We start from the raw sequence: 27,332 nt of genomic DNA on the forward strand, positions 1-27,332 counted from the left end.
TCAACTAAAGACTCCAAGATCTAGATCCCAAGAGATTCCCTCACTTAGAGAAGAAATGGTTTGGTGGAAGTGTAGATCTAGATCTCCTCTCTCAAATCCTCAAATATGAGCAAGAATCATGGGGGGGAACAAGAGAGAGAGCAACTTCTTCAAATGCAACAATGGAGGTGAGAGAATGGGAAGAACTAACTTGCTCAAGGTGGAAGAAGGGCTATTTATAGCTAGGAGCAAATAAAACCGTTGGGGGGAAAAAGACAAGAAGACTGCAGGAAAAACGGGCCGGAAAAACGCCCCAGCCGGCCTAGAATCCGGCTAACCGGATTATAAGCTGGGGAGGCCGGCCAGGCGTCCGGTCGGGCCGGCCCACCGACCGGACGAGGCGGCGACCGCGCATGGGCGGCGAAGAGCAGGGGGGCGCGGGGAGGCGGGCCGCGTGGGCGCTGTGGCGGCCCCGGGGGAGGCCGGTCCGGCCGGGGCTGGCGCCGGGTGGCCCGGTTGGTGACCGGACCCTGGGCCGGACTAGGCTGGGAGGCCCCCAGTACACCGCCCGGTCACCGTGAGCGCGTGGGCCGGTTTTGGCCGGGCAGGCCGGCGTGTGGCCCGGCAGGCCGGTCGGTCCGCCGGCCGCCCTTCCCCTTTTTCTTTTTTTTTCTTTCTTTTCTTTTTATTCTTTTCTCTTTTTATCTTTTCTTTAATAACAAATGCTCTCGAACTCCGAATCGCATGAAACCAATTTTGTTTGGAAGATAACAACGAATGCTATCTAATAGAAAGTGAAAACCCAAGAATCTGTAGGAGGGGATTTTATCATGAATATAAAGGGTAGAACCTTATATCATGAATAACCGGTAAAATCACCCAACCTCGAAAACGCAATAGAAGATGCATGTGAACTCCGTTTTCGATGAACTTGGGCTTGTTGTAAAGCTAGCAACAAGCTCAAGAACCTCTCATAGAGAAACACCAAGAAGCAATAAGGATATGCAAAGTATGCAAAGGGTTGAGCTCCCTAAGACGATGTGATCAAGTTACCCAACCGAAAGCCCCTCTTAATAGTGCGGCTATCTATCCTATAATCCGGTCTCCCAACATCCACCTTGAGACCGGTAAAAGGAAAACCTAGCAAGGCCATACCTTTGCCTTGCGCATCCCGCTTGATCTTGATGATAACTCTTCAAGCTTCACTCAAGCCGGAATGCCACTCTTGACCAAAGTTGCTTCGTGAAGACTCACAAATGCTCCCCCATACACTATGATGGGAAAGCCCCATAGATGCACATCTTCACATGTCCATTATCACCAAATGGACGGCAAGCTTCAAGCATGTGATCCACTTGAGATGCTCAACTTGAACTTGCACGACTCAACCTTGTATCTTCTCATACTCACTTAAGATAGAGCATGGCTAATATTGAGTTCCACATAAGAACTCCATCTTCATTTCTTCTTGTTGATCATATCACATATTTATCTTCAAACCGATGATCATGATGCCAATACACAAGATATATCTTTATCTTCATGGCATCCATACTTGAATCCAACACATGGAGTACAAGTAGTACCTATGGAATATTCCTTCATATAAACTCAATGAAAACATTAGTCCATAGGGGTTGTCATTAATTACCAAAACCACACATAGGGGCAATGTACCCTTACAAAGAGATTCCTGTTCTTCAGAGTTATAACCAAGATAAAGGATCATTGGAAAATCTCCAAAAGCAATGTGAAACATTGATATAACCTTATATGAGATGAAAATATGAATAAATATATGGCAATAAACTACAAAGTTCATGTATGCATTTTAGATGCATCACATCCCGCTTGATCTTGATGATGACAATTGATGCTTCATTGATCCGAAATGCACAACTTAATCATTGTTGCTACGTGAAGATTCGCAATTATCCCCCCATGCACCACTATGGGATAGCTCCATTATTGCACACCTTAACAAGTCCATTATCACCAAATGGACGACAAGATTAAAGCACGATCTTCTCGATATGCTCATTTTGAAATTGCCCTGCTAAACCTTGATGACGATCGATCACCACTTGATGTCATCCTCTCATGGCCTATATGAGATATTTCTTTTGATGCATGCACAACGTAAGATACATAACCCATATAGAGAACAAAAATACAAATATATGATGGGTTAGTTCATGAAGCATAATTGACAAAGCTTACCATACCAAAAGATCCCATGTGGTATATTATTTATGCTTCATGTATTGACCAGCTTGTATCCGATCGTTTCTCTTAGTCTTGGTCAATCTTGTATATCTTCATGCTTTTTATTTATTCTTCTTGATCATGTTATATTCTTATTTTTAATTAGATGATCTTTATGCCAATACTCAGGGCATATCATTAGTTGCATGGCATCTAGACTTGAATCCAACACATGGGCTGCAAGGATACCTATGGAATGTCCCTTCATATAAACTCAATAAAAACATTAGTTCATATGGATTATCATTAATTACAAAAAATACACATAGGAGCAATATACCCTTACAGTTACATTAGATGCGCATCAAGCTTATGGACAGTCGAGTCATTTAGTCTATTTATTTTTGATGGTTTCACAAAATGAAGTGATATTGCACATGCACTCCACACGTACTAGATTAAATGTATATATTGTTCTTGATTTATCTAAAAAAATATTGGTGCTTACATTGTTCCGTGCAATGTAATGTTGTTGTTCAATTGCCTTACTGGAGATGCACATGGAAACATATAGAACATTACAGTGAATAAAGAGTCGACAAGGAACCTTCTACGTGACCAAGGATGGGGGAGATTAATTAGAGAGAAGAATCTCACTCGAGGAGAGATGATTCACTTTAATTTGGTAGTTCAAGTTCCAACGATAATCATTATCTATCTCAATTTTGTTCATATACTACATAAGGCTGAGGAAGAGGAGGAGGCCGAGGAGTAGGATGAGGAGGATGAGGCATTGGAAGCTATCGTGTTTTCTCAAATATGCAACCATACCGATATGATAAAAACATCTCTTGGAAACTCCACCGCCACTCAATGCTTGCATCGGGGTACCATTTGTGACCCGATTGTCAAGAAAAAATGTCAATAGAGACACTATGGTATGTTTCTTTCGACTTCTATGTTTATCTTCTTTTTGATGTTGTGTCCATGCATAAATATCTTGTGGTGGCGATACTCATTTGACATTTTTTTGCTGGCATACTAGAAATTATTAAAACAATGGGTATCCTCCCATGGCGTCCCTACTGAAGGTGTAGCTAGAGTGCGTGTTGGAGCAGCTGGTGCCATCATCAACATTGGTTACCATATGGAGCTAGATGGTCGTGTGATGTTCCACATTGACGGATGGAGGGACTTCATCATGAGTATACATATACAAACAATTGGACAGGCTCTAATCTTAACTGCTAGATCAACAACCCGTAGTCACTCTGGGCGTTCGGGAAATCCCGAAATTTCGGGACGGGAAATTCGGGGAAAAAATATTTCGGGCTCTAGAAAATGACTCCCGAAAGTGCAACTTAATATATGACTCCCGACAATTCGGGTACCCGAAAATTCGGGTTCGGGAATTCATGAATAGCCCGAAATTACATAGTAAAAAAAACATTGTTTCAACAGTTTCAATGGACACGCCGATCGCCGGAGGTGCGCCCATCCTCCACAACGAGACGAGGGGGATGGAGGGCCGAAGCGTCCCGTCGAGCATCCAGGATGAGGGGGAGGTGTCGACGAGGATAGCATGATGGCGAGGTAGCTGCACGAGCCATTCCGACGGGAGGTCCGTGACTCGCATGCGGGGCGCTCCCACTCCTCTTCCAGGTCGCGGTGGCCGGCGGTACAACACCAATCAGCCGGAGTCCCATCGTACCATCTTGCTATGGGTGAGGACGTGAGATAGTGGCGGATGGTTTCTGGAGGAGATGGGGACAGGTAGTGGCGGCTGGTTCCTGGACGTGAGGTACTGAGGTAGTGCGCTAATGTAGTCTAGGGTTACTCCACATGGGCTGGGCTCACGGGGCGTACCACGTATGGGCTTTTTAAATTATAATTGTTAGTGGGCTCTTCGGGATATTCGGGATATTCGGGTGCTAGTACTATAGGCCCGAAATTCCTGAAATAAATTCGGGAATTCAAAACAACTTCCCGAATAGATGCTCGGGTTTTTTGGGTTCGGGATATACGGGTTCGGGATAGGGAATTTTGGATTCGGGATTCGGGTTTTATGCCCGGAGTGAACCCGTAGGACCCTCAATGCGGTGTTTGTCATCAACGATTATTAATTGTTCATGTGGTGATCATGTAATAAGTTAATAAGAAATCATCTAGGTGGTTAACTATGTTATGAATGCTCTATGCATGTGAACTATGTTGAGATCTAGATGGGTGGTGAACTATATGTTAAGGCCTCTATATGTGAAGTTTGATGAGATTTTTAAATTGTGTTTTGTTGTCAATTTCAATATTAGCGGCGTTATTTTTTATTCCAGATTATTATGGTAGTGGTGTGGATTACCTATAACCCAACATGGTTGAGATTAGTTGACTTGGGTTGCCGACCTTTACTCACCGATATGCGGATCCCACATATAATGGTTCCACATGGCAACGACATAAGCAATATGACTTTGTTGTTGCTAGAGTCAACCAATCTTTGGTCAACCCCAAAAATGGTACATCTTGGTTCTTTATTTTGTTTCTACAAACAACTCTTATATATTTTTAAATAGAAGGCTTATTGCAACAAGGGTGATATACATGCAAGTAGAAATAATGTGAAAACCAAAATTCATCAAAATTGTTGGATGTGCATACCCAACACGGTTGAAATTGCTTAACGACTTTTTTTCAAAAAAAAATGGATAATACATAGCACAACATGGGTGAAATAAGTTGACTTGGGGCCGTTGAGTTTGACTAAACGGCATGTAGACTCCACATATGATGATTTCAAATGTCAGTGATACACAGTAACCTGGCTATGAAGTTACTAAGGCCAACCAATCTTTACCCAACCCCAAAAAAAGGTTACATCCTGATTTTTTATTTAGTTACAAGAAACCCTTTTGTTTTTGAAAAATAAAAGTCTACTAAAACAAGAGTGGTATACATGCAACTAGTTGACTTGGGGCTGCTGACTTTGAATGACTAACATGTGAACCCATCATGCAACAGTTTGACGTGGCAGTCACACAAAGTAGCCTGCGTTTGTAGTTGCTAAAGCCATCCCAAAAAAGATAGAAGTGGATCTATACCTAGGCAGAGCCTAGGGTGGAGAATTTTTTTCACCAATATATTATTAGAAAATTAAATTTGCTCTATAATTTAGCATATTTATAACACTTTATACAAAGTTGGCCCGGGGATTGACTAAATCCCGGATATACCACTTAAAAAGGGTGGAGATCCAATTCGGCTTACGGGTGCATATAACCCTATTGTGCGAAAAACAATTGAAAATGTTAAAAAAACTGAAATAAAATTGTGCATGTATATCTAGACATTGTATGTCCGCGCACAAGTTTTCAGAAAAAAGAATAACATTTTGTGTGACGTGTGTAAGTCATAGGATTTCTTTTTTATCTCAAAATATTCTTTTTCCCCACAGGCCACACAAAACGAGATAAAAAATTTATCTCGTGGCTTATCTCCACAGGCCACGCAAAATGGGGCAACAAGATATCCCATGACTTATACAGGCCACACAAAACGTTATTTTCCCCGGAAGACTTATGTGCGAACATAGAATATATGGATGCACTCATGCACATACCTAATTTTATTTTGATTTCTTTTTCACATTTCTTAAATTTATTTTTTATGCATTTTTATAATAGACGTAGGAGCCAAAGCGCCACCTCCTACGTCCCTGATTATTTATTTTGTTGCTGCAAAGAAACCTTATATTTTTGAGAAAAAATAAAAATCTATATTGAATCAAAATTGGTATACCATATAATGGAAGTACTCCCTCCGTTCTTTTTTAATTGACTCGGATTTAATACAAATTTGAGAAAAATGCTGGCTGTGGGGTTCGAACCCACGCGCACTTATGTGCAGAAGATCTTAAGTCTTCCCCCTTAACCACTCGGGCAAACCAGCTCTTTGTGTCAATTTGTCAGCACAAAGTATATTTGATCAAATAGTGGTTCAGAACTTCAGATCCCCATCCACGTGACCACGTCGCACGAACGTGTTGCTGCCCGACGTCTCGTCCCACCGATTTCGCCACCCGCCGCCGAGTCGCGCCGTCCTACTCCCCACCCGGCGGCGCCGTGCATTGCCCCAAGCCCCCAAGCTGGCCTCCCAGCCATCCGCGCTTACCCCCTATCAGCTCAGCTGCCCTCGTGCCCCCATGTTCCATGGCAGCAGCCGCGCGCGCTCAGCTTTCGCCCCGCAATCCACGGCGGACCGGTCAGTCGCCGCACGCACACCGGCCCAAGCTCGCCGTACCGCCTCCGTGCGCAAAAGTGCCGCTGCCTTTTCTCGCCAACCGAAGAACGACCTCGGCTAGTCCGGCGAGAGGGAATGGGAGGCCCCTCCTAAATTTATCCTCGGGGGTCTGCACGAGGTTTCCGGAATGCGAGGATGACGGCCTCCCCCGTCCACACGGGCGCACCCGTAGGGGCGCTGCTATTCGCGGTTCAGCGCCAAGGCCATTTCTTTTCGTCCCGTGTTCTCCTCCTCCATCTCTGTGCCTCGCACCAAGTTAGGCGCCTCTCGAGCAAGGGCCGGTGTTGGGGGAAAGGCCTGGAGGGAAAGCAATCGATGCAGTTGCTGTGACATGGTGAAATTCAGGGATTGCTCCTTCCTCATCCTGTATCCGTCAGGTACGGATGCCAATTTGGAGCTTACTCTGTAATTTGTGCATGCCCCAGGGTTCACACCGGGTTAGAGTGTGGAACCTCGTTGCGTAGTTAAGAAAATGGAATTCATGTTGCTTAAATTTCACCGTCTTATTTCTTCAGTGTGGACATGTTTGCTTCCTTAGGCGATCAAATTAATTGTTTGATGCAGTAATGACATTTTGTAGAAATACATGGAGTTACCATTCAGGATCTACCTTGTCTCTGCATAATTGTGGTGCACAAACAACTTGCATCCAAGTTTAGCTCTTTGGTCCATCAAATATGCAGTCACTGCTCCAAATTTAGCTGGCCGATCAGGCAAATTTCTCTCTTTTTTCTAGACAAAAGGCTTCTTATATTGAAATCTGCACCCACAAGGCCATCAAAAGCTAGCCGGAGTTTTCGTCTTACAACTTCGATGGCATAACCATGGAAATTAGACATCCTTTTTTTTCCTTATTCTGTGGGTAAATTGGTTTGATTTATTTTCTACTTCTGTGCCAATTGCGCTAATCAGAAGATTATTTGTTGCTTCTTTGCACCATGTAAGAAAACCTTGTCCTAACAAACCATGAACCTTTTGCTCTCTTCTCTGGTGCTATATTTTCATATTGTTAGGTTACATACTGCACACTTAATTGATGACATGCCTTCTTTCAAGTATGTGATCGATGCCATTTATATAAGATATAGTCATCTTCTTTTATACTTCTTTCAATATAACTTGATATTTTACTTTGCATTTAAGTAATTTTACTAACTCATATTGAGAGATTTGAGTTTTTTAATTATATATTGGCCAATGCATTTAATTTGTAAACATTGCGGACATTTCCGTTGATTACCCATACATTTATCATGTATGTGCTGAGGACAAAGAGCAATACCATATTCAATAATTGCTCTCTTTGTAGATGAAATTTGACTAAGAAGGCACCATGGAGAGGGTTGAGGTTGACGCTGACTTTATTATTGCCGGAAATTGGAAGGTATCCAGTTTATCCCCTCATTCCTCCAAAATCTATTATTAAATAAGCGATCGATCGTGCTGTTCTTTGTGGCTGTCTTTAGATATAGGAAGACACTGAACACAGCTGCTGACTTCCTAGGGTGCCTTGTGATGCTTATGTAGTTATGTATATAAGCACTGTCGTGTTAGAAATAAAATTTGATCCAGTAAATACTAAATACCCACCACTAGTTTGTATTGTATTCCCTATGTTCCAAATTAAGTGACACAGTTTCTTTCCAAAATGAGCGAATCTACACAGACACTAAAACCCGTCTAGATACACCAAATTTGACCAAAGCTGCGTCACTTAATTTGGATCAGAGGGAGTATATGATAAGACTCTCTCTGTGAGAATATCCAGATCCCACCAAACAGTAAGTTAGTAAACTGTGATAAACACAGCAGTTTCTTTTCTCTCATTTCCTATCTTTTACTGCCATTGGAATTCGTAACTTTGCATACTCTGTAATACGACATATTGAAATTGTAGATTCATTTGTTTGTGAAACATTGTAGATTCATTTGGATTGTATTTTCCTATTTGTGCAGCTACATGGAGAACTATGTAAGAAACTTTACACTGTTGTTCATGAAGTTTCGAATGCCATCCCTGCCCTTGAGGCTACAAGACCTGGAAGTAGTTCTGGACTTCTGGCATTGAGTTCCTTGCGCATAGCTGTTGATAAGGCCAAGAATCTACTTCAGTATTGCTCAGAGTGTAGCAAACTTTACTTGGTATGTAATTTATCAATTTTCATATGTGTAAATATGCTTGGAGTTTCCATGTATACATGGACTTTTCTTGGTACAACACTACTACAGAATCATATTGTTGATGGTAGTTGGATAATCTTGGTCATCAAACTTGCTTGGCTGTGTTTGATGTTAGAGAGCAAGTATTCTGATACTATCACATTCTGCTATTTGTTACAGCAATTCAATGTTTGTGCTTAACATGGTTACCGTTTTGCAGGCTCTAACAGCAGAATGTGTTCTTACAAAATTTGAGAAAGCAAGATACGCTCTTTTAGAAAGTCTTCATCAGTTGGAGGAAACACTCCCAGAAGCATTTAATTCTCAGGTCATCACTGGTCATGTACAAACATATTTGTAGAATTCCTTCTACAGAATATAGTGTATCCTAATGTGTAGATTTACCACAAGGCAGTGCAATTTTTGTTTTATTATAAAGTCGAATTCTTCTTCACTGCCTCAATGTAGTCATGCTGATGGTTGAGTTCGCCATGCTGCAGCCTTTAGCACTAACTGTTTTCTCATGATTTATTTTTTGTTCCTGTGCAATCCTATTGCTTGTATAATCATTTCTCCAGAAACCCTCAGATAATTATCTGTTGTTGTAAACTTTCAGATTCCAGAGATTGCACATGAGCTGGAGAACTCAATTTTTGCTTTAGATCTGGCTGAAAAACAAGCTGGTGATGAGGTGAAACAAATAATTCAGAATGAGAAGAAATCTAATGGATTCCTTGATGACAGTGAACTTGAATTCTTTCGGCAAACTGTTTTGAGAGTTGGTGTTACATCATCAGCTGCAGCTCTTGCTGAGAGAAGAGCGCTTCGAAGACTTCTTGAGAGAGCCCATGCAGAAGAAGACACGAAGAAAGAATCAATAGCAGCCTATCTACTGCATCTCTTGAGAAAATACTCAAGTCATTTTAGGAGTGAAACAATGGATTCCATCAACTCTCAGTGCTCAAGTCCTTCATGCTCCTTCAGTTCAATATCTAGCTCAGTTGATCTCCATGGAAATGCCCCTGGTCTTGAGAAGCTCCTGCCTAGGTCTGGCTCCTTTAATTTCAAACAGATTAAAGGCTTATCAGGGAGCATGCCATTGCCACCTGAGGAACTAAGGTGTCCAATCTCCCTGCAGCTCATGTATGACCCTGTTGTCATCGCATCTGGTCAGACATACGAGCGAGCTTGCATTGAGAAATGGTTTAACAGTGGCAACACAAGCTGCCCAAAAACTCGGAAACAGCTGTCCCAGCTTTCCGTGACACCTAATTACTGCATCAAGGGTCTGATAACATCCTGGTGTGAAAAAAACGGGGTTCCAGTTCCATCCGCCCCGCCGGAATCTCCAAAGCTCAAATATTTGCGGATAACATCTCTAAAAAGTAGCAAATGCCTGGTGACTAATGGTGTTAGCACGATTTTGTTCGAAGAAACAGGCGCAAAAGATGACAAGTGCAACACTGATGCTGCTTTGGAGAAGTGCTCGAGTCAGAACTCCAGAGAGGCGATATCTGAGGGATGCGAAGAGGAAGAAGAGGAGGTCTCTGTGGAGAAGTGCTCTTATGAGAATAACCCTGGAGAGGCTGCACCTGAGAGATGTGAACGTTGGCTGCATGTGCTGAACAAGGGTGGCGAGTGTATCGATGAACAGCGTGAGGTGGTGGAGCAGATCAGGTTCCTGTTAAAGGATGATGATGAACTCAGGGACTATGTGGGTGCTAATGGTATTACTGAGCCGCTCACTTGCTTCCTGAAGATGGCTGTCAGCAAAGAAGATGTGCAGTCTCAGGAGGTTGGAACAATGGCTCTTTTCAATCTTGCTGTCAGCAATAACAGGTAAACTATGTATCGGTATATTCTTTTTATCCCTGTAATCATAGTGTCAACAAACTACCCTCATCGTAACAGAAGCAAGCATGGGTAGATGGTTTTAGCACAGTTGATTTCATCTCTGTGTCTGCCTTCCAGGAACAAGAAGCAGCTGCTCTCAGCTGGAGTTATCCCCCTGATGGAGCAGATGATACAGAAACCAGAGACCTGTGAGGCTGCCGTGGCGATGTACCTAAACCTCTCTTGCCTGGAGGAGGCGCAAGCCATCATCGGTTCGAGTGAAGCTATCCATTTCCTGATCAGCAGCCTGCGCGAAGAAGGCGCCCAGAGCAACACCTGCCGCCTCGATGCTCTCCTGACGCTGTACAACCTGTCCCTGCACGCACCCAACATCCCGCTCCTCCTCTCCTCGGGCATCGTCCACAGCATTCACACTGTGCTGACGCCGTCGTCCTCGTGGACGGACAAGGCCCTGACCGTGTTGATCAACCTGGCCATGACTTGGGCCGGGAAGAAGGAGGTCGCAGCGAACCAGGCGATCGTGGGCGACATCGTGCTCATCCTCGACAACGGGGAGCCAGCGGAGCAGGAGAAGGCAGTGTCATGCCTGTGGATCATCTGCAACGGCGACGAGGGGTGCAGCCAGACGGTGCTCCAGGAAGGCGTGATTCCGGCGCTGGTGTCCCTGACGGCGAACGGCACTGGCAGGGCCAAGGACAAGGCGCAGAAGCTGCTGCGGCTGTTCCGGGAGCAGCGGCAGCGCGAGCTGGAGCAGCAGCAGCCGCGCGTGCAGCTGCACGAGGTGGCGAGCCAGGCGGTGGCGGAGCAGGAGCAGCAGGAGCAGCAGCAAATGCAGGAGGAAGAGGAGGCGGCGGCTGTGGCGGCGGAAGAGGCTGCTGCCGCGAAGGCGGCGGCAGAGCAGAGCAGCGAGAGCAGGAGGCCCCCGCGGCTGAGCAGGTCGAGGTCCAAGCGGTTCGCCAGGGCCTTCACTTGCCTTCTCAAGAAGTGGACGATGCAAGGCGGCGGCGACAAGTGTAAACTGTAACATCGTGTGTCCCCGTCTTCCTGCCTTGTATATCTTCGCCTCGCCTCGCCTCCTCCTCATGTGTTGTGGTATCGTTCACATGCACTCACCAATGCATGTGTTCGTTAAACTAGCGAAATTGTACAGAACTAATTTCACCATTTACCATCTGGGAGAAGAGCTTGTCTCGTCCGAGTAAAACGTTGCAGAGATGAATATGGTTTGGTTGTACTCTTTGCTAGTAGCATTCTGGAGAAGATGGTGCAGAGCAGATGCTCTCTGTCAGATCCGAAGAAGACGATGGCACTTTTATCTGAACTTTTCGGCACTTCGTCAGATAACGGCCCCTTTCTTTTGGGCTTTAGCCTGTTTTTCTTCCACAGCGAATCACAAATCTTTACTACGGAGTATTAAATTGCAATGAGTCTGGTACGTACGGCGATTTACACAGAAATAACCCTTTGTTGCAACTATAGCACAGACTGACCCTCCGGGCAAACTATTTCACCCATCTAACCCTTTTGTGTGTGCCCGAGTGACGCCCGTGTCTGCGGCGCCACTCTCCCAGCCGACGTGGCGCCCTCGACGCTGAGCTGGTGCGCCGAGCCGACGTGGTAGGACGTGTGGCGCCGCTCCCATCGGCGCCACACATGCACTTGTAATTGCCCAAAACATTCTGTAAGAAAAATCGCTTGGGACTTAGCGTTTTGGCGAGGTTCTATGTGTGGCGCCGATGCCACGGGCGCCACTCTTCAATGTGTGGCGCCGATGCCACGGGCGCCACACATCCACTTAAGTGTGGTGCCTTGATGCGTGCAGTTAACACACGTCCGTTGGGAACCCCAAGAGGAAGGTGTGATGCGTACAGTAGCAAGTTTTCCCTCAGAAAGAAACCAAGGTTTATCGAACCAGTAGGAGCCAAGAAGCACGTTGAAGGTTGATGGCGGCGGAGTGTAGTGCGGCGCAACACCAGGGATTCCGGCGCCAACGTGGAACCTGCACAACATAATCAAAGTACTTTGCCCCAACGTAACAGTGAGGTTGTCAATCTCACCGGCTTGCTGTAAACAAAGGATTAGATGTATAGTGTGGATGATGATGATTGTTTGCGAAGAACAGTAAGAACAATTGTAGTAGATTGTATTTCAAATGTAAAGAATAGGACCGGGGTCCACAGTTCACTAGTGGTGTCTCTCCCATAAGATAAACAGATGTTGGGTGAACAAATTACAGTTGGGAAATTGACAAATAAAGAAGGCATAACAATGCACATACATATATCATGATGAGTACTATGAGATTTAATCAGGGCATTACGACAAAGTACATAGACCGCTATCCAGCATGCATCTATGCCTAAAAAGTCCACTTTCAGATTATCATCCGAACCCCTTCCGGTATTAAGTTGCAAGCAACCGACAATTGCATTAAGTATGGTGCGTAATGTAATCAACACAAATATCCTTAGACAAAGCATCGATGTTTTATCCCTAGTGGCAACAGCACATCCACAACCTTAGAACTTTCTCACATCGTCCTGCATTTAATGGAGGCATGAACCCACTATCGAGCATAAATACTCCCTCTTGGAGTCACAAGTATCAACTTGGCGAGAGCCTCTACTAGCAACGGAGAGCATGCAAGAACATAAATAACATATATGATAGATTGATAATCAACTTGACATAGTATTCAATATTCATCGGATCCCAACAAACACAACATGTAGCATTGCAAATAGATGATCTTGATCATGATAGGCAGCTCAGAAGATCTAACATGATAGCACAATGAGGAGAAGACAACCATCTAGCTACTGCTATGGACCCATAGTCCAGGGGTGGACTACTCACACATCGATCCGGAGGCGATCATGGCGATGAAGAGACCTCCGGGAGATGATTCCCCTCTCCGGCAGGGTGCCGGAGGCGATCTCCTGAATCCCCCGAGATGGGATTGGCGGCGGCGGCGTCTCTGGAAGGTTTTCCGTATCGTGGCTCTCGGTACTGGGGGTTTCGCGACGAAGGCTTTAAGTAGGCGGAAGGGCGGAGTCGGAGGAGTCACGGGGGCCCCACACGCTAGGGCCGCGCGGGCCCCCTTAGGCCGCGCCGCCCTAGTGTGGCGGCGCCCCGTGGCCCCACTTCGTATCTCCCTCGGTCTTCTGGAAGCTTCATGGAAAAATAAGCCCCTGGGTGTTGATTTCGTCCAATTCCGAGAATATTTCCTTACTAGGATTTCTGAAACCAAAACAAGAGAAAACAAAGAATCGGCTCTTCGGCATCTCGTCAATAGGTTAGTGCCGGAAAATGCATAATAATGACATATAACGTGTATAAAACATGTGAGTATCATCATAAAAGTAGCATGGAACATAAAAAATTATAGATACGTTTGGGACGTATCAAGCATCCCCAAGCTTATTTCCTACTCGCCCTCGAGTAGGTAAACGATAACAAAGATAATTTCTGAAGTGACATGCTATCATAATCTTGATCATACTATTGTAAAGCATATGAGATGAATGCAGCGATTCGAAGCAATGATGAAGATAATGAGTAAACAAATGAATCATATAGCAAAGACTTTTCATGAATAGTACTTTCAAGACAAGCATCAATAAGACTTGCATAAGAGTTACTCATAAAGCAATAAATTCAAAGTAAAGGTATTGAAGCAACACAAAGGAAGATATAAGTTTCAGCGGTTGCTTTCAACTTCAACATGTATATCTCATGGATAATTGTCAACACAAAGTAATATAACAAGTGCAATAGGTAAACATGTAAGAATCAATGCACATAGTTTACACAAGTGTTTGCTTCTGGGGTAGAAAGAATAGGTAAACTGACTCAACAATAAAGTAGAAGATAGGCCCTTCGCAGAGGGAAGCATGGATTACTATTTTTGTGCTAGAGCTTTTCATTTTGAAAACAAGAAACAATTTTGTCAACGGTAGTAATAAAGCATATGTGTTATGTATAAGATATCTTATAAGTTGCAAGCCTCATGCATAGTATACTAATAGTGCTCGCACCTTGTCCTAATTAGCTTGGATTAACACGGATTATCATTGCATAACATATGTTTCAACCAAGTGTCACAAAGGGGTACCTCTATGCCGCCTGTACAAAGGTCTAAGGAGAAAGTTCGCATTGGATTTCTCGCTTTTGATTATTCTCAACTTAGACATCCATACCGGGACAACATAGACAACAGATAATGGACTCCTCTTTAATGCATAAGCATTCAACAACAGTTAATATTCTCATAAGAGATTGAGGATTTGTGTCCAAACTGAAACTTCCACCATGAATCATGGCTTTAGTTAGCGGCCCAATGTTCTTCTCTAACATTATGCATACTCAAACCATTTGATCATGAAAATCTCCCTTACTTCAGACAAGACGAACATGCATAGCAACTCACATGATATTCAACAAAGGTAAAAGTTGATGGCGTCCCCAGAAACATGGTTACCGCTCAACAAGCAACTTATTAAGAAATAAGACACATAAGTACATATTCTTCACCACAATAGTTTTTAAAGCTATTTTCCCATGAGCTATATATTGTAAAGGCAAAGAATAGAAGTTTAAAGGTAGCACTCAAGTAATGTACTTTGGAATGGCAGAGAAATACCATGTGGTAGGTAGGTATGGTGGACACAAATGGCATAGTTTTTGGCTCAAGGATTTGGATGCACGAGAAGAATTCCTCTCAATACAAGGCTAGGCTAGCAAGGTTGTTTGAAGCAAACTCAAGTATAAAAGGTGCAGCAAAGCTCACATATGAACATATTGTAGGTATTATAAGACTTTACATTGTCTCCTTGTTGTTCAAACACCTTAACCAGAAAATATCTAGACTCTAGAGACCAATCATGCAAACCAAATTTTAACAAGCTCTATGTAATTCTTCATTAATGGGTACAAGGTACATGATGCAAGAGCTTAAACATGATCTATATGAGCACAACAATTGCCAAGTATCACATTATTCAAGAAATTATACCATTTACCACATGCGGCATTTTCCGTTTCCAACCATATAGCAATGAATGAAATAGTCCAACTTTCGCAATGAACATTAAAGATAAAGCTAAGAACACATGTGTTCATACGAAACAGCGGAGCGTGTCTCTCTCCCAAACAAAGAATGCTAGGATCCGATTTTATTCAAACAAAAACAAAAACAAAAAGATGCTCCAAGTAAAGCACATAAGATGTGACGGAATAAAAATATATTTTCACTAGAGGTGACCTGATAAGTTGTCGACGAAGAAGGGATGCCTTGGGCATCCCCAAGCTTAGACGCTTGAGTCTTCTTAAAATATGCAGGGATGAACCACGGGGGCATCCCCAAGCTTTGACTTTTCACTCTTCTTAATCATATTGTATCATCCTCCTCTCTTGACCCTTGAAAACTTCCTCCACACCAAACTCAAAACAAACTCATTAGAGGGTCAGTGCATAATTCATATATTCAGAGGTGACATAATCATTCTTAACACTTCTGGACATTGCACAAAGCTACTGAAAGTTAATGGAACAAAGAAATCCATCAAACATAGCAAAACAGGCAATACGAAATAAAAGGCAGAATCTGTCAAAACAGAACAGTCCGTAAAGACGAATTTTTTAGAGGCACCAGACTTACTCAGATGAATATGCCCAAATTGAATGAAAGTTGCGTACATATCTGAGGATCACACACGTAAATTGGAAGATTTTTCTGAGGTACCTACAGAGAACCATACCCAAATTCGTGACAGCAAGAAATCTGTTTCTGCGCAGTAATCCAAATCTAGTATTGACTTTACTATCAAAGACTTTACTTGGCACAACAATGCAATAAAATAAAGATAAGGAGAGGTTGCTACAGTAATAACAACTTCCAAGACTCAAATATAAAACAAAGTGCAAAAGTAAAATAATGGGTTGTCTCCCATAAGCGCTTTTCTTTAACGCCTTTCAGCTAGGCGCAGAAAGTGTGAATCAAGTATTATCAAGAGATGAAGCATCAACATTATTACCTCGGGCTTTACGCCTACCCTTCTTACTCTTTTTCTTACTCTTTGGTTTAGGGAATACATGTCTGCCTCCCGGTGTAGAGGTGAATTTTAGGGTGCCTTCTCCCACATCTATGATTGCTCCCAATAGTTTCAGCAGGGATCTTCCAAGTGTGATTTGTCCTGTTCCTACACATTCAATAACAAGATAATCAGTGGATACCGTTCTTCCAAGAATGGTTGTGTGCACACACTCGGCTATTCCCTTAGGAATTATAACAGAGTTATCAATAAGAGTTACTCCTTCTCCCCCTTCAACGAGTCCCCAAAGTGTCAAAGATTCATAAATACTCTTAGGCATAAGGCAAAATTCAGACATAATATCACAATGGGCATGAAAAGTTTCACCACCAATAATAACTTTAATAGTAGGGTCCCACATTGAAGGTTCAGTGTTCACTAAAACTTGATCAAGACGGTTACAAACATAACTATAATTTTCTTTCAAGCAAGATGCACTTGTCTCAAGAGTGTTTAATCTATTATAAATGCTAATAAGAGCTAAATCAAAGTTATTAGCTGAACTATGTGATGCAACCAATTTTTTTATGGCATTAAAAGCTTGATCCCCGTTGCAATGAAGGAAATCTCCTCCCACTACAGCATCTAAGGCATATCTATAACGAATCATAAGCCCAAAATAAAAATTACTAAGGAGAAGACTTAGAGTCATTTGAGGTTCAACTTTACGATAAGAATCAAAAATTCTAGACCAAGCATCTTTAAAACTCTCCTCATCCCCTTGTTTAAAAGTAAAGATTAATTCATGAGGTGAAGAAGTAACAGGTTCAGAGCTAGACATGATAACAAAATAAACTAAATGCAAGTAACTAATTTTTTTGTGTTTTTGATATGGAGAACAAGACAGTAAATAAAGTAAAGCTAGCAACTAATTTTTTTGTGTTTTTGTTTTAGTGCAGCAAACAAAGTAGTAAATAAAATAAAGCAAGACAAAAACAAAGTAAAGAGATTGGAAGTGGAAGACTCCCCTTGCAGCGTGTCTTGATCTCCCCGGCAACGGTGCCAGAAAATATGCTTGATGCGTGCAGTTAACACACGTCCGTTGGGAACCCCAAGAGGAAGGTGTGATGCGTGCAGTAGCAAGTTTTCCCTCAGAAAGAAACCAAGGTTTATCGAACCAGTAGGAGCCAAGAAGCACGTTGAAGGTTGATGGCGGCGGAATGTAGTGCGGCGCAACACCAGTGATTCCGGCGCCAACGTGAAACCTGCACAACACAATCAAAGTACTTTGCCCCAACGTAACAGTGAGGTTGTCAATCTCACCGGCTTGCTGTAAACAAAGGATTAGATGTATAGTGTGGATGATGATGATTGTTTGCGAAGAACAGTAAGAACAATTGCAGTAGATTGTATTTCAGATGTAAAGAATAGGACCGGGGTCCACAGTTCACTAGTGGTGTCTCTCCCATAAGATAAACAGATGTTGGGTGAACAAATTACAGTTGGGAAATTGACAAATAAAGAAGGCATAACAATGCACATACATATATCATGATGAGTACTATGAGATTTAATCAGGGCATTACGACAAAGTACATAGACCGCTATCCAGCATGCATCTATGCCTAAAAAGTCCACTTTCAGGTTATCATCTGAACCCCTTCTGGTATTAAGTTGCAAGCAATAGACAATTGCATTAAGTATGGTGCGTAATGTAATCAACACAAATATCCTTAGACAAAGCATCGATGTTTTATCCCTAGTGGCACCAACACATTCACAACCTTAGAACTTTCTGTCACTGTCCCAGATTTAATGGAGGCATGAACCCACTATCGAACATAAATACTCCCTCTTGGAGTCACAAGTATCAACTTTGCCAGAGCCTCTACTAGCAACGGAGAGCATGCAAGAACATAAATAACATATATGATAGATTGATAATCAACTTGACATAGTATTCAATATTCATCGGATCCCAACAAACACAACATGTAGCATTACAAATAGATGATCTTGATCATGATAGGTAGCTCACAAGATCTAACATGATAGCACAATGATGAGAAGACAACCATCTAGCTACTGCTATGGACCCATAGTCCAGGGGTGGACTACTCACACATCGATCCGGAGGCGATCATGGCGATGAAGAGACCTCCGGGAGATGATTCCCCTCTCCGCTAGGGTGCCGGAGGCGATCTCCTGAATCCCCCGAGATGGGATTGGCGGCGGCGTCTCTGGAAGGTTTTCCGTATCGTGGCTCTCGGTACTGGGGGTTTCGCGACGAAGGCTTTAAGTAGGCGGAAGGGCGGAGTCGGAGGAGTCACGGGGGCCTGATACGTCCCAAACGTATCTATAATTTCTTATGTTCCATGCTACTTTTATGATGATACTCACATGTTTTATATACATTATATGTCGTTATTACGCATTTTCCGGCACTAACCTATTGATGAGATGCCGAAGAGTCAGTTGTTGTTTTCTGCTGTTTTTGGTTTCAGAAATCCTAGTAAGGAAATATTCTCGGAATTGGACGAAATCAACGCCGAGGGTCCTATTTTCACACGAAGCTTCCAGAAGACCGAAGAGGATAAGAAGTGGGGCCACGAGGCGGCCACACGCTAGGGCGGCGCGGCCTGGGCCTTGGCCGCGCCGGCCTGTTGTGTGGGGCCCTCGTGTGGCCCCCTGACCTGCCCTTCCGCCTACTTAAAGCCTCCGTCGCGAAACCCCCAGGACCGAGAGCCACGATACGGAAAACCTTCCAGAGACACCGCCGCCAATCCCATCTCGGGGGATTCAGGAGATCGCCTCCGGCACCCTGCCGGAGAGGGGAATCATCTCCCGGAGGACTCTTCATCGCCATGATCGCCTCCGGATTGATGTGTGAGTAGTTCACCCCTGGACCATGGGTCCATAGCAGTAGCTAGATGGTTGTCTTCTCCTAATTGTGCTATCATGCTCGATCTTGTGAGCTGCCTATCATGATCAAGATCGTTTCTTTGTAATCCTACATGTTGTGTTTGTTGGGATCCGATGGATATTGAATACTATGTCAAGTTGATTATCAATCTATCATATATGAGTTGTTTATGTTCTTGCATGCTCTCCGTTGCTAGTAGAGGCTTTGGCCAAGTTGATACTTGTGACTCCAAGAGGGAGTATTTATGCTCGATAGTGGGTTCATGCCTCCATTAAATTTGGGACAGTGACAGAAAGTTCTAAGGTTGTGGATGTGCTGTTGCCACTAGGGATAAAACATCGATGCTTTGTCTAAGGATATTTGTGTTGATTACATTACGCACCATACTTAATGCAATTGTCTGTTGCTTGCAACTTAATACCGGAAGGGGTTCGGATGATAACCTGAAAGTGGACTTTTTAGGCATAGATGCATGCTGGATGGCGGTCTATGTACTTTGTCGTAATGCCCTAATTAAATCTCATAGTACTCATCATGATATATGTATGTGCATTGTTATGCCTTCTTTATTTGTCAATTGCCCAACTGTAATTCGTTCACCCAACATGCTATTTATCTTATGGGAGAGACACCGCTAGTGAACTGTGGACCCCGGTCTATTCTTTACATCTGAAATACAATCTACTGCAATACTTGTTCTTTACTGTTCTTCGCAAATAATCATCTTCCACATAATACGGTTAATCCTTTGTTCACAGCAAGCCGGTGAGATTGACAACCTCACTGTTACGTTGGGGCAAAGTACTTTGGTTGTGTTGTGCAGGTTCCACGTTGGCGCCGGAATCCCTGGTGTTGCGCCGCACTACATTCTGCCACCATCAACCTTCAACGTGCTTCTTGACTCCTACTGGTTCGATTAAACCTTGGTTTCTTACTGAGGGAAACTTGCTACTGTGCGCATCACACCTTCCTCTTGGGGTTCCCAACGGACGTGTCAACTACACGCATCAAGCAAATTTCTGGCGCCGTTGCCGGGGACCTAAAGAAAAGTTACACCACAAAGATTTCTATCTCCCACGTCAATCGCACGCCAAAGAAATTTCTGGCGCCGTTGCCGGGGAGATCAAGACACGCTGCAAGGGGAGTCTCCACTTCCAATCTCTTTACTTTGTTTTTGTCTTGCTTTATTTTATTTACTACTTTGTTTGCTGCATTAAAACAAAACACAAAAAAAAATAGTTGCTAGCTTTACTTTATTTACTGTCTTGCTCTCTATATCAAAAACACAAAAAATTAGTTACTTGCATTTACTTTGTTTAGTTTGCTTTATCTACTACTGCTAAAAAATGAATACCCCTGAAAACACTAAGTTGTGTGACTTCACAAATACTAATAATAATGATTTCCTATGCACACCTATTGCTCCACCCGCTACTACAGCAGAATTCTTTGAAATTAAACCTGCTTTACTGAATCTTGTCATGAGAGAGCAATTTTCTGGTGTTAGTTCTGATGATGCTGCTGCCCATCTTAATAATTTTGTTGAACTATGTGAAATGCAAAAGTATAAGGATGTAGATGGTGATATTATAAAACTTAAATTGTTTCCTTTCTCATTAAAAGGAAGAGCTAAAGATTGGTTGCTATCTTTGCCTAAGAATAGTATTGATTCATGGACTAAATGTAAAGATGCTTTTATTGGTAGATATTATCCTCCTACTAAAATTATATCTTTGAGAAGTAGCATAATGAATTTCAAGCAATTGGATAATGAACATGTTGCTCAAGCATGGGAAAGAATGAAATCTTTGGTAAAGAATTGCCCAACCCATGGACTGACTACTTGGATGATCATCCAAACTTTCTATGCAGGACTGAATTTTTCTTCGCGAAACCTATTGGATTCAGCTGCTGGAGGTACCTTTATGTCCATTACTTTGGGGGCGGCGACAAAGCTTCTTGATGATATGATGATAAATTACTCTGAATGGCACACGGAAAGAGCTCCACAAGGTAAGAAGGTAAATTCTGTTGAAGAAACCTCCTCCTTGAGTGATAAGATTGATGTGATTATGTCTATGCTTGTGAATGGTAGATCTAATGTTGATCCAAATAATGTTCCTTTAGCTTCATTGGTTGCCCATGAAGAACAAGTTGATGTGAATTTCATTAAAAATAATAATTTCAATAACAATGCTTATAGGAATAATTCTGGTAACAACTATAGGCCATATCCTTCTGGTAATGGTAATGGTTACGGTAATTCTTATGGTAATTCTTACAACAATAATAGGAGTGTACCCCTGGTCTTGAAGCCATGCTTAAAGAATTTATTATTACACAAACTGCTTTTAACAAATCTGTTGAGGAAAAGCTTGATAAAATTGATATTCTTGCTTCTAAGGTTGATAGACTTGCCTCTGATGTTGATCTTTTAAAATTTAAAGTTATGCCTAATAAGGATATTGATAATAAGATTGTTACTAAAGCAAATGCCATCCAAGTTAGAATTAATGAGAATATAAGATTGATGGCTGAATTGCGAGCTAGGTGGGATAGAGAAGAAAATGAAAAACTAGCTAAAGAGAATAATGTAGCTAAAGTTTGGACTATTACCACCACTAGTAATGATAATGATTCACATGTTGCTACACCTCCTACCATCAATGGTGAAATAATTGGTGTTGGCAATGTTTCTACTCCTAGTGCAAAGCGTGCAAAATTACCTGAAATTGCTAAAACTGCTGAAACTGCTTGTGATAAAACTGCTGAATTTTTTTCCAACATTGGGGACAATGATCCCATTGCTGTAGCTCATAATGGTTTAGATTTTGATGATTGTAACATCTCTGAAGTTATAAATTTCTTACAAAAACTTGCTAGATGTCCTAATGCTAGTGCTATAAATTTGGCCTTTACAAAACATATTACAAATGCTCTTATAAAAGCTAGAGAAGATAAACTAAAACTTGAAACTTCTATTCCTAGGAGGTTAGAAGATGGTTGGGAGCCCATCATTAAGATGAGGGTCAATGATTTTGATTGTAATACTTTATGTGATCTTGGTGCAAGTATTTCCGTTATGCCTAAGAAACTCTATGATATGCTTGACTTGCCACCATTGAAAAATTGTTATTTGGATGTTAATCTTGCTGATAATGCTACGAAGAAACCTTTGGGGAGGATTGATAATGTTCTTATTATGGTGAACAATAACCTTGTCCCCGTTGATTTTGTTGTCTTGGATATTGAATGCAATGCATCTTGTCCCATTATATTGGGAAGTCCTTTTCTTTGAACGGTTGGTGCTACCATTGATATGAAGGAAGGTAATATTAAATATCAATTTCCTCTCAAGAAAGTTATGGAACACTTCCCTAGAAAGAGAATGAAGTTACCTTATGATTCTATTATTAGAACAAATTATGATGTCGATGCTTCATCTCTTGATAACACTTGATTCACACTTTCTGCGCCTAGCTGAAAGGCGTTAAAGAAAAGCGCTTATGGGAGACAACCCATGTTTTTACTACAGTACTTTGTTTTATATTTGAGTCTTGGAAGTTGTTACTACTGTAGCAACCTCTCCTTATCTTTATTTTATTGCATTGTTGTGCCAAGTAAAGTCTTTGATAGTAAAGCCAATACTAGATTTGGATTACTGCGCAGAAATAGATTTCTTGCTGTCACGAATCTGGGCATAATTCTCTGTAGGTAACTCAGAAAAATCTGCAAATTTACGTTCGTGATCCTCAGATAGGTACGCAACTTTCATTCAATTTGAGCATTTTCATCTGAGAAAGTCTGGTGCCACTTTAAAATTCGTCTTTACGGACTGTTCTGTTTTGACAGATTCTGCCTTTTATTTCGCATTGCCTGTTTTGCTATGTTTGATGGATTTTTTTGTTCCATTAACTTTCAGTAGCTTTGTGCAATGTCCAGAAGTGTTAAGAATGATTATTTCACCTCTGAATATATGAATTATGCACTGACCCTCTAATGAGTTTGTTTCGAGTTTGGTGTGGAGGAAGTTTTCAAGGGTCAAGAGAGGAGGATGATACAATATGATCAAGAAGAGTGAAAATTCAAAGCTTGGGGATTGACATAGGCATCCCAAATGGGCCTGCCGAAGATGGTACCCGGGGTTTACTGGAGGCCCAATACCCGAAGAATAAGAAGATTCGGGAGCCCAAGATTTACTAAGGAAAGATAAGTTGTAATAGGAAGTGTTGTTTGTAATCTGACGGGATGAGTTAGAAACCGTCCCGGACTCTGTAAACTTGTATAGCACGAATCCCTCGGCTCCACCTCCTATATAAAGGGGGAGTCGAGGGACGAAGAATCAATCGAATCATTGTTTGCAAACCTTAGTTTTCATATTCGTCGAGTACTTTCCGGCTGAAACCTTCGAGATCTACTTACCCTCTACTTCCGACTAAACCCTAGCCTACAATCCATAGGCATTGACAAGTTGATACCTTGTCAATTGGCGCCGACCGTGGGGACTAGAGGCGTAAGGAGCTGATCTCGATGGCACGCTCAAGATCTTCGACATCGTCAACCGCAAGCAACACAATGGATCGAGGTAAACAGATCGCTGCTGGTCTTGTCGATTTTGTTCCTCACCCGCCCTCCCGTTTGGATGCATATGCGTATCTGGCGGAGCCCATGGAGATGACGTTCGGAAGGTTTCACTTTCGCGTCGAGAAGGAAGGATCGTATCGTGTCGAGATTCCGATTTCATCGGGATCGTCGGTGGTCGATTCCGATTTTTCAAACTATGCATCGTCAACCGAGTCAGGAGAAGAAGAAACCTCGGCGACACGCTACGTCAGCACCAGAGCAAGAGAGAAACTCGCCAAGATCTTCAACGACATGTCGTTTGAGTCATCTGCGGACTCATATATAAGCGATGGCTCAAGCGATGTCGACAGTTACAACTTCATCGACAAATCTCTCACAGTGGGCAAGGTCTTCATCAATCTCAACGATGATGTCACCAAACCCAACGTAGATCTGAGTACAAAGTATCATCAGATTTACGCCATTGAAGATCAAGAGGAGACATCTGAGGCTTTCCACAGTTGGGGAAATCCATCCGACGATCCCTCCAATCTGCGACAAGGCCCGGGCAACAAATACGTCGGGCCGAGCCGCGAGATAGAGTTCAACTTTCACAAGCAGCGTGGGACGAGCCGCGAGAGCTATGAACGGCACGTAACCAATGGCTACCACAGCCACACCAGAAGAATTGCAAGCATATCAATATAGGCTCGCACGAGCTGCCAGGGAATTGGAAAACAGATACCTGAGTTGAACAGAGAAAGGAGGCAGCTTACGCATCCAGGCAGAGAAGGGCAGATCTAAGTCGACAATCTAGAACCACGGGTGATAGCCACCGGGAGGCGCGGAGCAGAGCAAGATCAAGGCTGCAACACATACCCGGCGTAAAAGAGAGCACTTGGTCCAGAACCTCGACATGTCCTTCATGTCGATAGATACAAGAGGAAACATCATCCCTAAGACACCAGAGGCTGGGTATATGGCGACACATGCTTTTATCCTTGCGTCTAAACCACCTCCAGGTGATCCAAGGGAAACATTGTACAATATGGCGGTAGCAGGAGTTGGAGCTATGGGGACAGCGTTTGTATCAACGCCTCCCGAAGGAGTGGCAAGGCAAAATAGTCCACGACCTGCAGCAAGCAACAGCGCAAAGACTCGAAGGGCCAAGTGGAGCAAGAGACACAAAGCAGCACGCATACAAGAGTCGACAGAGCGCGGCAAAGCAGAAGGGATCATCGGCAATCTCCGGAATTGACCGATGAAGATATGTGTGGCTTGCCATGCTTTACGAGGAGAGTCCGGAAAACTCGAGTCCCCTCAGGATTCAAGTTACCCGATAATTTCAAGAAGTTCGACGGCCTTCAAGATCCAGAGGATTGGCTAGTCGACTATCTGGAGACGGTGAAGCTCACAGGAGGAACCAGGGCAACAGCCATGCAAAGTATCCAGGTGCATTTGAGTGGAGCCGCACGATCTTGGATAAAGAAACTCGCTCCAGGATCCATCGACAGCTGGGAAAGTTTCGAGGATGTGTTCGTCAAGAACTTTAGATCCACGTGCAAAAACCCGCGTCGTTAGAGGAGTTGAGAGCGTGTCGACGTAAGCCGATGAGCCAATGAGGAAATACATCCAGAGGTGGAATATCATTAAAAACTCGGCAGAAAATATATCTGACGAGAGAGCAATAGATGCGTTTGTCGCAGGAGTCAGGCGTGGAGATTTCGTCGAAGATTTGGGAAGGACCAATCCAAAGACAGTATCCGCGTTAATGGAGATAGCAAATAAATGGGCAGACGGAGAAGACGCCGTCCACAACAAACGACACAGGTCGCCAGAGGAGGACCGCGGTCGAAACTATCAACCGAGGCGAAGATTTCCTCGAACGTGCAGAACTACGACGCTCCAGGACAAATTTCGGCAGGTTTTCGGACAAACACAGGAGGAAGCAACAGAGATGATTACCAGAGAAGCAAGTGAGCAGCGAGGTGATAACAGGGATGATTCACGCAACAGCAAAATAGCGGGCCTAGGTTCCCAAGACCTTTCGTGTCCCCCGAAGAGATGATGAACGGACCGTGCCGTATGCATTTTTTCCTCGACAAAGAACGGAAAAAGACAGTCGTGGCACTTGCGGAAGGATTGTCGAAATTTTCAAGCAATGTTGCGGTATGCAGAGAACGCTAATGCGCGGGCAGCACAGAGAAATCCTCGAGAACCCGTAAGCGAGATTCACTTGCCGCCTCCTCCCGCGATTGCTGCACGACAATCGGCATCGGCTTAGAATAGCGGCAGCACTCGCACCACCACCTTATGTTGATCCTAATTCCAATGGAGCGGTGTTGATGATTCGAAGGGAAGGCCGTCCAATAGAGCTCGAAAGTAATCTCACGACAGTGTTTATGGCAGAGAAAATGCCTCCACCAACAGCTTGAGTACCTTAATTGGTCAGGACAAGATATCGGCTTCACAATAGCAGATCATCCGCGGCAAGTTCCTCGACCAGGGCAGTCAAGACTTATTCTCGCCAAATAGCTATCGCGGGATTTGATGTCTCTCGAGTGTTCATAGACGGCGGCAAAGCAGCCTTAAACCTTATGTATGCAGATACATTGAGGAAGATGAACATATCCTTAGCAAACTTGAAACCAACAGACACAAGGTTCCACGGCATCACACCGGAAAAACCAAGTTATCCATTGGGAAAGATCAATCTCGACGTTCGATTTGGGACCCGAGAAAATTATAGAATCGAGAGGCTCGAGTTTGAAGTCGTGGATTTCCCATCGCAATATCACGCTCCGTTGGGACGACCTGCATATGCTAGATTTATGGCAGTGCCACACTATAGATCCTTGTTGTGGAGATTGCCTGGACCAAAGGGACCAATCACAAGCTTAAAGGAAGCTTTGCCTTAGCCGATAAATGCGACAAGGATTTCCACCGGTTGTCGAAACCTTCGGGATGCAAGCTGAGTACTTGGCGTCAAAAAGCATGACCGATTACGACGTATTGCCGTACGTTGGAAGGCCAAACAAAGAATCAACTTTCAGTACCGAGAAAAATTCAAAAGAGGTGCAGATTCACCCGACAGACTCCAAAAAGACGACATCTATCGCAAACGACATGGATATCGCATAGGAAAGCGCGCTCGTCGAGTTCCTCCGTGAGCACCGGAAAATCTTCGCATGGTGTCCAGCTGACATGCCAGGAGTACCTGTGGAACTTGCCGAGCACCACCTAAACTTGGATCCACTAGCGAGACCAATCAAACAACCTTTGCGACGTTTTGGAACCAAACCGCAAAGCCATGCCGTCGTAAA

General features: G+C 43.3%; 1 protein-coding gene and 1 non-coding gene across 2 annotated transcripts; one reads left to right on the forward strand and one right to left on the reverse strand.

The window, feature by feature from the left end:
• Window positions 1-6,043: 6,043 nt before the first annotated feature.
• Window positions 6,044-6,126, reverse strand: TRNAL-UAA (transfer RNA leucine (anticodon UAA)). The gene has a single exon. It is a non-coding gene; the product is annotated as a tRNA-Leu (tRNA).
• A 99-nt stretch (window positions 6,127-6,225) lies between these two features.
• On the forward strand, window positions 6,226-11,695 carry LOC127335348 (U-box domain-containing protein 7). Its single transcript, XM_051361993.2, has 6 exons — window positions 6,226-6,854; window positions 7,787-7,861; window positions 8,434-8,619; window positions 8,858-8,965; window positions 9,254-10,476; window positions 10,609-11,695. The coding sequence occupies exons 2-6, from the start codon at window positions 7,811-7,813 to the stop codon at window positions 11,513-11,515; spliced, it is 2,475 nt and encodes an 824-aa protein (XP_051217953.1). The 5' UTR covers window positions 6,226-6,854; window positions 7,787-7,810; the 3' UTR covers window positions 11,516-11,695.
• The last annotated feature ends 15,637 nt before the right edge of the window (window positions 11,696-27,332 follow it).

Source organism: Lolium perenne, chromosome 2 (genome assembly GCF_019359855.2).
Source record: "Lolium perenne isolate Kyuss_39 chromosome 2, Kyuss_2.0, whole genome shotgun sequence".
Lineage (NCBI taxonomy): Eukaryota > Viridiplantae > Streptophyta > Magnoliopsida > Poales > Poaceae > Lolium > Lolium perenne.

Excerpts from the sequence above, each read along its gene's own strand:
- LOC127335348 (XM_051361993.2), top strand. The coding sequence starts at position 7,811 with ATGGAGAGGGTTGAGGTTGACGCTGACTTTATTATTGCCGGAAATTGG. Across the intron at positions 8,620-8,857 it reads AGTGTAGCAAACTTTACTTG|GCTCTAACAGCAGAATGTGT; the intron begins GTATGTAATTTA and ends ACCGTTTTGCAG. Across the intron at positions 8,966-9,253 it reads CAGAAGCATTTAATTCTCAG|ATTCCAGAGATTGCACATGA; the intron begins GTCATCACTGGT and ends GTAAACTTTCAG.